The sequence below is a fragment of the Carica papaya genome, chromosome 8 (assembly GCF_054855325.1).
Source record: "Carica papaya isolate Zhongbai chromosome 8, ASM5485532v1, whole genome shotgun sequence".
Classification (NCBI taxonomy): Eukaryota; Viridiplantae; Streptophyta; class Magnoliopsida; order Brassicales; family Caricaceae; genus Carica; species Carica papaya.
In genome coordinates this window covers 26,304,321-26,317,250 of record NC_142316.1, presented here as the reverse complement: position 1 = coordinate 26,317,250, position 12,930 = coordinate 26,304,321, and the positions used below count along the sequence as shown (strand labels likewise).

At 35.9% G+C, this 12,930-nt stretch overlaps 1 protein-coding gene across 1 annotated transcript in view; it reads left to right on the top strand.

Annotated features, from left to right (window-relative positions):
- ABCA1 (ATP-binding cassette A1) overlaps positions 1 to 12,930 on the top strand; it is a 68,993-nt gene that overhangs the window by 45,188 nt on the left and 10,875 nt on the right. The window contains exons 16-23 of the mRNA XM_088210073.1: positions 2,701 to 2,787; positions 4,661 to 4,759; positions 5,284 to 5,468; positions 6,310 to 6,364; positions 6,476 to 6,547; positions 6,848 to 7,555; positions 7,709 to 7,887; positions 8,065 to 8,275. Coding sequence (XP_088066199.1) covers positions 2,701 to 2,787; positions 4,661 to 4,759; positions 5,284 to 5,468; positions 6,310 to 6,364; positions 6,476 to 6,547; positions 6,848 to 7,555; positions 7,709 to 7,887; positions 8,065 to 8,275 — 1,596 coding nt within the window. The remainder of the gene's footprint in view (positions 1 to 2,700; positions 2,788 to 4,660; positions 4,760 to 5,283; positions 5,469 to 6,309; positions 6,365 to 6,475; positions 6,548 to 6,847; positions 7,556 to 7,708; positions 7,888 to 8,064; positions 8,276 to 12,930) is intronic.

Genomic DNA, 12,930 nt, shown 5'->3' with positions numbered 1-12,930 from the left:
TTATCCTGTCTCACTTAAGTCAACATTCGGAGTATTGCTTCTCGTCGGGACACGTCAAACGGGGGAAGACGAAGAACAGGCGTGAGCTGGTTCACGCATGAAGGAGTGGTTCAGGGGGGAAGGGTCGGCTCAGTTTACTGAAGGGAAGCAACAATTCTAAGCGATCTGACGATTCAGTTTTTGGGGTTTTAATGACCACCTCCCGGATTGTGACACGTGTCCCTTTGGTTGTCTTAGATGCTGCCATGTGACCTGTATTAATTTCGGCGGGAGAGCACATGGACAATGCATGTAGACCCTTACAGGTCGTGATTCTGTGCAGTTAGTTCTATTTTTCCTTTCCTGTTCCCTGTTTATTGATTTCCTGCTGCCGGTTCCATTGTCTTCTTTGTGCACCTGTTGCAATTCTCTGCATCCTAGCTCATTCTTGAGTGTTTGCACCCGGTTCTCAACATAACAAAGAGACTCACAACGTTGAATTGATGGCAAGGGAAGGCTGAAATCTGCAACTGTGTGTGAACAGAACCTTTCATAAGTAGATGTCGTCCCTTTCATTTGAACCCGATGGAAGAAGGTGGAGGCTGCCGCTAAAACCAGATCAAGCACAGAGGTCAATGAGCTAAGGAAGTTGGTGGAGGAACATATTAATGAACTGAAGGTTGTGTAATAGGAGATGAGAAGATGCAATTACCTTTGAGGGGCAGAAATTATGACATCAATATTAGGGTTCCCCTGGGTGGAAACTCGAGATATATCCCCTTTTGGGAAGGTAGAGACTAAGATAGCTAAATGCCTTGAGAGTTGCAAGGGGGTCTCTTCACCTTTGGGGATAGGGTTACTTTGGTCTGGGCATGCTTTTCTACCATCCAACTCTGTTACTTATCTATGTTTAGAATTCTGGTTAAGGTAGCAGAGAGGATCGAGGGATACACGAGAAGATTTTTTTAGTCATGGATAGATGAGGATTTCAAGGATCATTTAGTTAACTAGAAGACATGTTATAAATCTAAGAATTCAAGAGGGTTGGGGATAAGGAATCTTTGATTAAAAAATCTATTATTATTGGTTAAATGGCTCTGACGATTTCCAAAGAAATCTAATTCTTTGTGGCATAGGGTGATCAAAAGCATCAAGAATGCGGGATGTTTGGAATATTATGCTAGGAGGTATGTCTCTCACCGCAGTCTGTGGAAAGCAATCTCACAAATCTACCCCATTTTTCTTCTCCATACACACTTTCAAGTTGGAAATAAATCTGCTTGGAGATTCTAGGAGGATCAATAGTTAGGTAACCAACCATTAGCTACGTAATTTCCCAAATTATACAACCTATCCTTCAAACACCAAGCCTCAATTTCTCAATTTTTGATTAACACCAAGGAAGGAATATCATGGAATCTCCACTTCTCCAATAACCTATCTAATGTGGAGACTCGGGACATGTTATCCTTATTGGACGTCTTGACTCCTATTCTACCACCCTCACAGCCTGATGGTAGAGTCTAGAACTTGGAATTTTTCGGTCTTTTTTCTTGTAAATCCTTATTTGATCATCTCACCCAACCCATCTATAGAGGCCTCTCCTAATAACACATTCCTCATTGCACGCCAAATGCCAAGGGTTTTTGGAAGACTCCTGCTCCCTCCAAGGTGAATCTCTTTGTTTGGACTACCCTATATTAAAAGTTCAACACAAATGACTTACGTTAAATTTGTTGTCCTTATCAATTTCTTTCTCCAGATATTTGTATGTTGTGTTTTAATGGTAAAGAAACACATGAACATTTGTTTCTTCACTGTGAGGTGGCATGGAAGCTGTGGACTGATATCTTTAATATGTTTGGTATTGCATGGGTGTTTCCCCCTACTGTGGAGAGTTTCCTTGCTACTTTTTTTGGATGGGAAGGGCTGAGGAAGAATGCAAGCCTTTGTAGTAGGGAGTCTTATTTGCTGGCCTGTGGTGTACTTGTCTTGCTTGGGATTCGATGATCTTGAATAATATAATTACTCACTTTTCTGAAATGTGGGATTCGATGATCTTTTTGGTTTCTTTATGGACTAAAGGGCACGGATGCTAGTAGGAATTTACTTTGTCTGATTTTCAACGAAATTGGAAGATCAATATTCATTATAGTTAGCATTTTTGTTTGGTCATTTTGCTGTTAATGGGTCTATTGTTTTTTGTTTTTTCTTCATTCTTTTGGGAGGATGTCTCATTCTCCTTTTTTGTACTTTTCTCTCTTGGTTTTAATAAATTCTTATTTTATAAAAAAATATCCATATTCTTGTATGGGTTCTTTTGTTGCCGAGCCCCGAAAGATGTATGTGATGGTATTAACTATGGGATTGATATTACCTTATCTCACACGTAGGGTTGTAAGACTTACCACGTTTGCTAATTTAACTTGAGTTTAGTAATGTTACAGTTACTAACATTAACAAAAAGGAAAATCTCTGAGATAGTAATGAAATGTTATATATTAGAGGAAAGAGAGAATTAAAATTAAAGAGTATCAAGGGGGTGCCAACATGTATACCAAAAGAACAACCCAGTTATAGGGAGTAATTAAACTTAAAATGTGCTCCCTACTTTTTTATTTCTGCTGTTCTTTTATCATGTGGTGTATTTGCATATCTTGAATTGCAAATACTGTTTTATTATTCTTATCTTATGAAAAATTTTATATTGTAATAATCCAGGTGAGAGAGCATTTGGAAATGTATGCCATTTTGAAGGGTGTTAAGGAAGACAGTTTGGAAAGTGCTGTAAATGATATGGTTGATGAAGTACGTCTTTCTTCATGTTGCATATATTCTCTAATTTTTGTATGAAGCGTCCACATAACATCATCTACCTTCCATTACAAATTGATGTTTTGAGGAAAAACAAAGTGTTGCATTTGTTCACAATTAATGAAACACAAATGAAACACTTAGTGCCACTTAATAGAAATTGGCTTGATGAATATCTCAGAAAAGAAATTGGCATGATGTAGCATTTTCGGACCAGTCATGGTTTTCTCCACTCTTCTAGAAAAGAGTAGATTGTTTTACCAGCTCAGGGAAACTATCTGGGAATCTCGATCAAGGTGCATACCTCCTGCTCTGTCTTTCCCCTTGCTGGTGCGGAGAGGATCATGAAACTGATGTATTTGTGTTTTTTTTTTCTTTTCTGTTTATTTCTTTTTTCTAAAGTTTTCTATAATTGCTTCAATTGTTTTGGCTCAGGTTGGATTAATTTTCTGTTGCTTTACAAAACTCTATTCATTGTTTCTTTCAAGTTTTGCTGTTTATCTTGATAGAGTAGTAGATTAACTTATTGATGCGGAACAATAAGATCTTAATTTGGAACAAAATTTTTATTGAACAAACACATTAATACATTTCCACACTTATATTAAAAAAAATTATGAAAGAAATCTTATATTTTTAGGTTATTTAGTTTTTTTCAGGTATTAAAATATTTTAATTACTTTTTTAGGTAGATTTTAAATATTATAGGAATTAGCATCTTTTAGATTTCTCCATTTTGACTTTTTAGGTATTATAGTAGTTTAGTTTCTGTGTTTAATTGGATTTTATATAGTATAGCAATTATAATCTTGTGGATTTTCGTCTTTTATAATTTTCTTTATTTGTTGTAATCAACAACTATATGAAAACTAGTAACTACCAACAAAAAGTATAAGACTACGATAATTAAGAATTCCATCGATGGGATTTTATTACCTATTATCTCTCCTTTTCTTCTGATTGTTATTCTCTTTGATCTATCTCGTTCATTATACTTCTATCTATATTTATTCACCTTTATCCCTCATTTCCTATGGCCTATGTTCTCCTATTTTCTTCCTCATATTTTTCTCAATTTCTCTACTTTGCAGGATAATATTAGTTCTACTATTACTTGTCCTATATCAGTTGGTATCAAAGTTTTACTTCTATCCTTACGTTCCACCACCTTTTGATATTGCAGAAAAAAAAAACAAAAACAAAAAAGAACCTCAAAAATTTCCCACCACATCAGAATGGTCAAATGTGCAATTTACAGTTACTTTTAGAGTAAATCAGCTTTAACTCGACATGGAATCCAATAAACTTTTATTTACAATTCGTCATATAATCTACTTGATTGCATATGATGTGTTTACCATGTTTTTGGTCTCTATGGATGCATATGGAATATTGCGATGCAACCACAATTAATTTGTATCCATTCAATGTATTCAAGATGATGTCTATTCTAGAAACTCCATTGATGGTCATTGCATATATGGTAACTGTTGTCTGGTAGATATTGTATATGGAAGACTTATACTCAGAATTGAGAATTTTCATGCTAATTCTGCATCCAATGAACAGAGTTGTGTTTGGGACTGAAAAGAAAAATTAGTATCATTTCTTTTTCTATTGAAAAGAGAGCTTATCCAGTTTGTATGTGATTGAATATACAAATGTTTGCTTATAATCTTTTTAAACTATTATGCTTGAATCTTCTTTTAAGAAAGTATTTAATGCACCTGTTCTTGTATTTATCATGGTTACCCTGGCAAGGGCACATTCAATTTGGTTATTTTATTATTGTTATTATTATTATTATTTGCATTTTTAATCTTCAGTATGCACTTATTGATGGTGATTATGTGTCTGTGACTGTTAGGTTGGGTTGGCTGATAAAGTGAACACTGTTGTGAGGGCTCTTTCTGGTGGGATGAAGAGGAAGTTATCACTTGGAATTGCACTTATCGGAGGCAGTAAGGTCGTAGAAAACTTCTTTTAATAAAAAAATGAGTGTATTTTATAGAATGCAGCAAATTGGTGCCACTCGTATATGAAAGATAGATTTACAATTCAACATTTGTAAGGTCTATACGATCCCTTTCTTTGAGAAAATATTCCTTCACAAAATCCTAACTTTTTGTTGAGAAGAAACCTCTCCTTGAAAAGCTCTTAGGTTTCTTTTTCTCCAAAACTTCTACAAAATAGGAAGTGGTAAAGTTTTTTCCATTTCTATTAGAAGGGCCCAAACTTTCTTCTATATGAAACCATTTCCACCCAGCTACACTAGTGAAGTAAACGGCAAAGAGACTCTGCCTCAATTAAACACAAGAAATATCTATTTACCAAGATCTACCCTTAATCTATTGTTAAAATACATTGCCAAGCCATCCAAATTAGCATCTCTGAAGGAAGCAGTAGTCTTAAGGTGGTTGAAAACTTTGATGGCCTATTCTTTTAGTTTCTCTTTCCGAAGCATGTGGCATCATTCTTGTTCTGTTGCAGGTGATTATTCTTGATGAACCCACTAGTGGGATGGATCCATATTCAATGCGCCTGACGTGGCAGCTAATTAAAAAAATAAAAAAGGGCAGGATAATACTATTAACAACACACTCGATGGATGAGGCCGATGAACTAGGAGATCGAATAGCAATCATGGCTAACGGTTCTTTAAAGTGCTGCGGAAGGTTAATCCCTTTTTTCCCCTAATTTTAGCTGTTGCCCTAATTCAGCCTTTGTTTCTTTTGTAATGTTTTTGTTTGAGAGAAAGTTGCATCTTCATTATTAAGAGATTTCTTTTAACATAGCCATTGAGTAAATGAAGATTTTCCTCAGAAAATTTTTCTTCAAAGTTCTTTCTCAACCCAAATCTTGGATATTGCAAAATGAACAATATATAAGCTACATTCCCTTACCAACTCACAAGTGAAGAACCCCTTTTGAATGAGTTTTTTTCCCCACCTGGTAATCTTTTGACACTAAAAAGTTGACCAAGATCACTTAAGAATTGTCAATAATTTCTCTAATTTTTTAATAGACCTTTTTACTTTAAAAGTGATGATTGTATATGAGCAGTGATTGTCTGTTATAAGTATGTGTTTATGAACCTAATATTGCTTTCTTGAAATAAATTTGTTTCTTTAGCTTAGTTTATTCTTTCTTATTTAGAACTATTATGTGCTTTGCCAATTTCCGTTGAGTTGAGGGAGGGGGGAAGGGGAGGGAGGAAGACGGTGAAGGATAAAAAAGGTGAAGCAAATTAAATACTTAGAAAATATAAAAAGCAAAAAGGAAATCAAGGTCTAGAATCGTAGACTGAAATGTTAGTATCGTATTACTCTTATTTTATAATAAAAGTACTACTTTTGTTTTCTCTTTTATTTGGAGGATTCCTTGTCATTGCACTGTGTTCCTTTTCTCTTTCCAATATGAAAATTTGCCCAAGCAAGCTAAAGAATTGTCATTTGACATGTAAAGAACATCCTGAGTGAGTTTTGTATTCTTAACTCTGTCGCTTTTCTTTCACAGCTCGATTTTCTTGAAGCATCAATATGGAGTTGGATACACTCTCACTTTGGTTAAGGTTTGTTCCTATCGCTTTTTATGTATGCTTTTCCTTGAATAAGCATTTTGCCTCAATTTAGTAAGTGCTGATGTGCTACTGGATGGTCCTATTTTCTTACATTTCTTTCAGTCTGCACCTACTGCTTCGGCAGCTGTTGATATTGTTTACCGCCATATTCCATCTGCAACTTGCGTGAGTGAGGTATTAATTTGCTTTACAACTTAAGGGGTCTTCTTTTTACTGGTCAAAAATATGTTTCTTTGGATTGATTGCATTCTGCAATGTGTGAAAACTGAATATTCACCAACATGCATCTGTACTTCCACACAATAAATTTCAATGGTATTTACCATAGTGGAGATGTTAATTGTTTATTGTGGTTTTCTATTAAAAACAAAAATCTTTATTTCAATAAAGAATTAATCAGGGAAAGCCATAATATGATCTTTTTGTTTTAGATAAAAAGAGAAGTCATAATATAACTCTTATCTGTCTTTCCAGGTTGGAACTGAGATTTCTTTCAAGCTTCCTCTGGCATCTTCATCTTGCTTTGAGGACATGTTTAGGGAAATTGAAAGTTGCATGACAGAATCAGTTAGCAGCTCTGGAAAAATTGGTACTAGGGATTCAAATGATTTTGGGATTGAAAGTTATGGTATATCAGTGACAACTCTAGAGGAGGTATTCTTGAGAGTTGCTGGATGTGACTGCGATGAAGTTGAATGTGTTAAGCAGGGAGAAACAATTATTTCACCCGATTCTGTGCTATCTGAAGCCTCCTATGGACAATCTCCTAGAAGGATTTCCTTTTCTAAATTGCTTGGAAATTGTACAAAGTTTGTCGAAGTAATATCTATTATAGTGGGAAGAGCTTGTGGTTTGATCATTGGTGCAGTTTTTAATTTCATTAACTTCTTAAGTATGCAGTGCTGCAGCTGTTGTCTCATGTCAAGATCAATGCTTTGGCAACATTGTAAAGCACTGTTTATAAAGAGGGCAATATCAGCTCGTAGAGATCAGAAAACAATTGCTTTTCAACTTCTAATTCCTGCAGTTTTCTTGTTTTTCGGTCTTCTTTTTCTTAAGCTTAAGCCACACCCTGATCAGCTGTCTGTGACATTCACAACTTTGCATTTTAATCCTCTGTTAAGTGGTGGTGGTGGTGGCGGTCCAATTCCTTTTGATCTATCCTGGCCTATTGCAAAGGAGGTTCGCTAATTATTGTTTATATATAAACACTATCTTTTTTAGTTGTGGCATATGTTGTTGTAAACTTAGAAGGCACATAATCTGCGCTATCAAACATCTTTTGTGAGGTTAAAATAGTGCAGTTCTTGGGTTTAAAGGCTATCATTTCTGCAGGTGGCAGGCTATATTGAAGGAGGGTGGATCCAGAGGTTCAGAGAGAGCTCATTTAGATTTCCTGATTCAGAAAGAGCACTAGCTGATGCAGTTGAGGCAGCAGGTCCAACTCTTGGACCCACTTTACTGTCAATGAGTGAATTTTTAATGTCTAGCTTCAATGAATCGTACCAGTCAAGGTGTTTGGCTTAATCCCTGGATCCCATCTTCCTTACTTTTGCAGCTCTTTTCTTGATCCATATGCATAACAATCTAGATGTGACAGCCTACATCTGTCATATATGTGATGTGAGCATTGAGACCCCTAGAAAACTCAGAAGTGTTTTTTGATTCTATTTCTTTTATATTCCTTGTAGGTATGGGGCAATCGTGATGGATGATCAGAACGATGATGGGAGTTTAGGATATGCTGTTCTGCATAACAGTTCTTGCCAGCATGCAGCTCCAACCTATATCAACATAATTAATGCAGCAATTCTTAGGCTTGCTACTGGCAACAAGAACATGACAATTCAAACACGCAACCATCCTTTGCCAATGACAAAAAGCCAGCACTTGCAGCGTCATGTATGCTTTCCATTTTTATCCTAATGAGTTATCTCACTGTTACTTAACCGGCCTTGATAGAAGCTCAGTTCGAACTATAATCCTATCTAGATTGAACTTTTTGGTCTTGTATTGATCGTCATGGTTGAGACCCTCATAATGTAGTATAGGATAACATAGTAGAAATTTTAAAAAGAACAACACATCTGCAGGAAAGCAATACAGCATTATGTATCACATCATGACTATCGCTTATTTTTTCCTTCAATTGGAGCCAAAAAAGGAGATAACAGCACACTTTCTAGAAACAACATTATCTCAGTATCATTTGTGAGGAAATATGAGAAAAAAAGAAATATCTTTATTTCTGAATTGATAATATATAGTATTATATAGCAGGTTACAAGAGAAAAAATAGGAAACTAACTCATTCTTAAATAGGACACTAATTCATTAGGAAACCTAACCTCCTAATCCCTCAATTTACGGGATTTCCAATTAATTCTCCTCCTAATATCTTGCCAGCATATCTATATCTTGACACTCCCCCTCAAGTTGAGGAATAGATGTCTTTCATTCCTAACTTGAATACAAGATTATGGAAGTTCGAACTATTTAGCCCATTTCTTAGAACATTAGCTACTTGACGTTCTAATAGAACATAAGGCATATACGCTAACTTTTTCTCCAATTTTTCTTTAATGAAATGTCTATCAATTTCAATATGTTTTGTCCTATCGTGTTATATAGGATTATGAGAAATATTGATAGCTGACTTGTTACAATAGAACTTCATAGGTCCTTCTCATTTGACTCTCAAAGCATGTAGAATAATCTTCAATCAGAGTACCTTACATAATCCCTGAGCAATAGCCCTGAACTTTGATTCTGCGGATGATCTTGCCACTGCAGTCTGTTTCTTGCTCCTCCACCTTACCAGATTACCTTCAAGAAAAGTACAATATCCTGTAGTTGATCTTTTGTCCACTAGAAAACCTGCATAGTCAGCATCGGTGTAAGCTTATAGAGCAAAAATGTTGTTCTTCTTGAACAAAATTCCTTTTCTTAGATTGCCTTTCAAGTAATGCAGTACTTTGTAAGCAGCTTGAAGATGAGGTTCTCTTTGGATCGTGCATGAATTGACTTATCACGCTCACTGAGTATGCTATGTTAGGCCAAGTGTGGGTAAGGTATATGAGTTTTCCAATCAACATTTGGTACATTCTTTTATCAATAGTTGGTTCTTCTTTAGTTTCTCCCAACTTATTGTTTGGATCTATTGATATAATGACTGGTTTACACCAAATCATCCCTGTTTCTGTCAATAGATCAATTACGTAATTTTGCTGAGATATGAAGATCCCCTGCGGGGGATATACCACCTCAATACTGAGGGAATATTTCAGTTTTCCCAGTTCCTTTATTTCAAATTCTTTTGCTAGTTTTTGTTTCAGTTCTTACTTCTCTCTCTCATCATTTCCAATCACTATGATGTTGTCCACATAGACTAGAAGTGCAGTTACTCCCCCTACAGCCGAATGTTTAATGAAGAGAGTGTGGTCGCCTTGGCTTTGTTTATATCCCGACTCCTTCATGACTTTTGCAAATCTCCTAAACCATGCTCTAGGAGATTGTTTTAACCCATAAATGGCCTTTTTTAACTTACATACCTTGTTATTTGTGTCCCTAAATCTCGGTGAGATATTCATGTATATCTTTTCATCTAAATCACCATGGAGAACTGCATTCTTAACATCATATTGTAGGAGTTGCCGCCTAAAGTGGGCAGCCAATGACAATAGAATTCTCACTGTATTCATTTTTGCAAGTGGAACAAAAGTTTCCTGATAATCTATCCCATAAGTCTGAGTATATTCATTTCTTCATCAATCTTGTTTTATATCTTTCAAGGGATCCATCAGCCTTGTATTTTAGTGTAAAAATCTATTTACAATCAATAATGTTTTTCTCTTTTGGTTTATCAACAATCTCCCATGTTTTATATTTTTTCTAATGCACTCATCTCTTCTCTCATAGCATCCTTCCATTCTCTTTTTGACAATACCTTGAAAACAGTGTTAGGGATAGTAATGGCGTTTAAACTTACAATGAAATTTTTGTGAAATAGTGATAGGTGCTTAAGAGAGACATAGTGAGATAGTGGGTAAAGCGGTTGTTTGGTGCATTCTCTGGTACCTTTTCTCATAGCAATGGGAAGGTCTAGGTCATCTTTTGGATTATCAGGTGTTTTAACAGATTGTGTATGTAAAGGTGAGTCAAATCTTACTGTGATCTCATTTCCAGAGTCTGGGTTAGATACTTGGACTAGTATCAATTCTAGAATGGCCTTTCTCTTTGAATACACTTGAGTGAACCTTGGTAACTTTTGATTTGCACTGGTAGGGACAAGTGGTGACACGGGTTTAGTAGCAGAATTGGGTGACTCAGATGTGATTAGGTCAAAGGTCTCGGATTCAACAGTAAGGGCTGGAACTTGAGAAAGGTCAAGGGTTTCGATTGGTTTAAAAGACTTACAAATACTATCTTTCATTATTGAAATCTTCCTCTGAAGACAGGATTGTGAGAAAAACGATTTATTTTCTATAAAGGTGACATCTGTAGAGATGTAAAATTTTCTGGATGAAGAGTTGTAATACTTGTATTCCTTTTGAGTGGATGAGTAACCAAGAAAAACAGATTTTATGGTTCGAGGATATAACTTGCCTCTTTGTTGATTGTGGACGTGAACAAAGGCAGTGCACCCAAATACTCTGGGTGTTAGGCCGTTTGAGGTTCTGAAATGAGGTTAAAAACTATTAAGGATCTCTATGGGACTTTTATTGTCTAATGCACATGAGGAAAGCCTGTTTATCAAGTGTGTAGCAGTAAGAACAACCTCTCCCCAATAGGACTTAGGAACATTCTCTTGAAAGAGTAAGGTTCGGGTGGTGTTAAGTAAGTGCCCATTTTTCTTTTCAGCTACCCCGTTTTGCTGAGATGTGTTAACACATGATGATTCATGGATAATGCCCTGTGATTGAAAATAGGGTGACAAAATATGGTTGAAGTATTCTCTAGCATTGTCTGTTCTAAAGCTTTTTATTTTAGCCCCAAATTGGTTTTGAACCATTGAGTGAAAGTTGGGTATAACAATGCTAACATCAAATTTTTGTTTAAAAAAAGAGAGTCAAGTAATTCGAGTGCAATCATCAATTAAGGATACAAACCAACAAGCCCCAGAAACATTTGATATTGTAGAAAGATCTCATATGTCACTATGAATTAAATGAAAATGATGAGAGGTTCTTTTATTGTTGATAGGAAAAGATACATGAGCATGTTTTACTAATTCACAAGTGTCACAATGAAACTCAGACATATCTAATCCATGGAACAAATGAGAAAACATGACTTTTAAAACCCTGAAAAATGGATGACCTAAACGTAGGTGATACAACAAAATGACATCTTTATTTGTGGAACTGAAGAAAACCAATGACCAATTGCTTCTACCGTTTTTTGATAATTCAAGGTGTTAAAGACCCCTTCTTTCCTTAGCAAATCCAATCCTCCTCCTTGAGTGCTAATCCCGAAAAACACAATAAGAAGGAAAAAGAGTTACATAACATTTAAGATCATGGGTTAGTTTTGAATGGAAACCATGTTGGTTGATAGTTTAAGTACATGGAGGACATTTTTAAGGGTAAGGGTAGGTGTGATTTGTATATCTTTGAACCTTGCGATAGTAGCTAAAGAGCCATTGACCATTAAAATTTTCCTGTTATTCGGTTATGGAGTATAAGTGTGAAAGAGTTGAGGTATGAAGGTCATATGATTTGTGGCACTAGAATCTATTATCCAAGAATTAGCATATAATGTTTCTGAGGCATTCATGCAAAAAGAGAACGAAGGTTTACCTGGAAGAGCCAGAGAACAAGTTCCAGAAGGATTCCCAAGAGATCCCAACAGGTTTATCAGCTTCTCAATTTCTTCATTGTTGAATCCCCCTGTTGCTGAATTTTCCTCAGTTTTGGGTTTCTCTACCATATGTGCCTGAGGCCTTTGTTGCCCCCTACGACTCCCCCATTCTCGGCTTGGTGACTTACCATTCATTTTCCAACACTTTTCTTTTGTGTGCCTCGGTTTCTTGCAATAGGTGCACCAGACATTGTCCTTGTTCTCCTTCCATTGGTTTTCTCTACCAGGTTGTTGAGTTAGATTACCCTTTCCTTTCTTCTGATGATATATTTTTGTTATTAAGGCTGACTCGTTCACGATTTGTTGTGTTTGAAGCATAACACTCCTTTGGCTTTCTTCTGCTCGATTCAATGATATTGTTTCTTCTAGAGGAGAGGTGTCCTCCTTGCCAAGGATTTGGATTTTAACTTGATCAAATTCATAATTCAATCCAGCCAAAAAATCATAGATTTGGTCTTTTTCAATGAAGTTCTTCAAGATGACAGCATCCTCGGGGTGTCTCATCTTAAAAACTCGGTAATGATCAAGTTCTTGTCATAGGTTTTGCAGCATGTTTGCATATTTTGTGACAGATTTGTCTCCTTGCTTAGTGGCTGCAATTCTTACCTTGATCTCGTACACTTAAGCAGCATCATGGGCCTTCGAATATGTGTGACGAATGAAATCCCAAATTTCCTTTGTTGTAGCCAAAAACATAC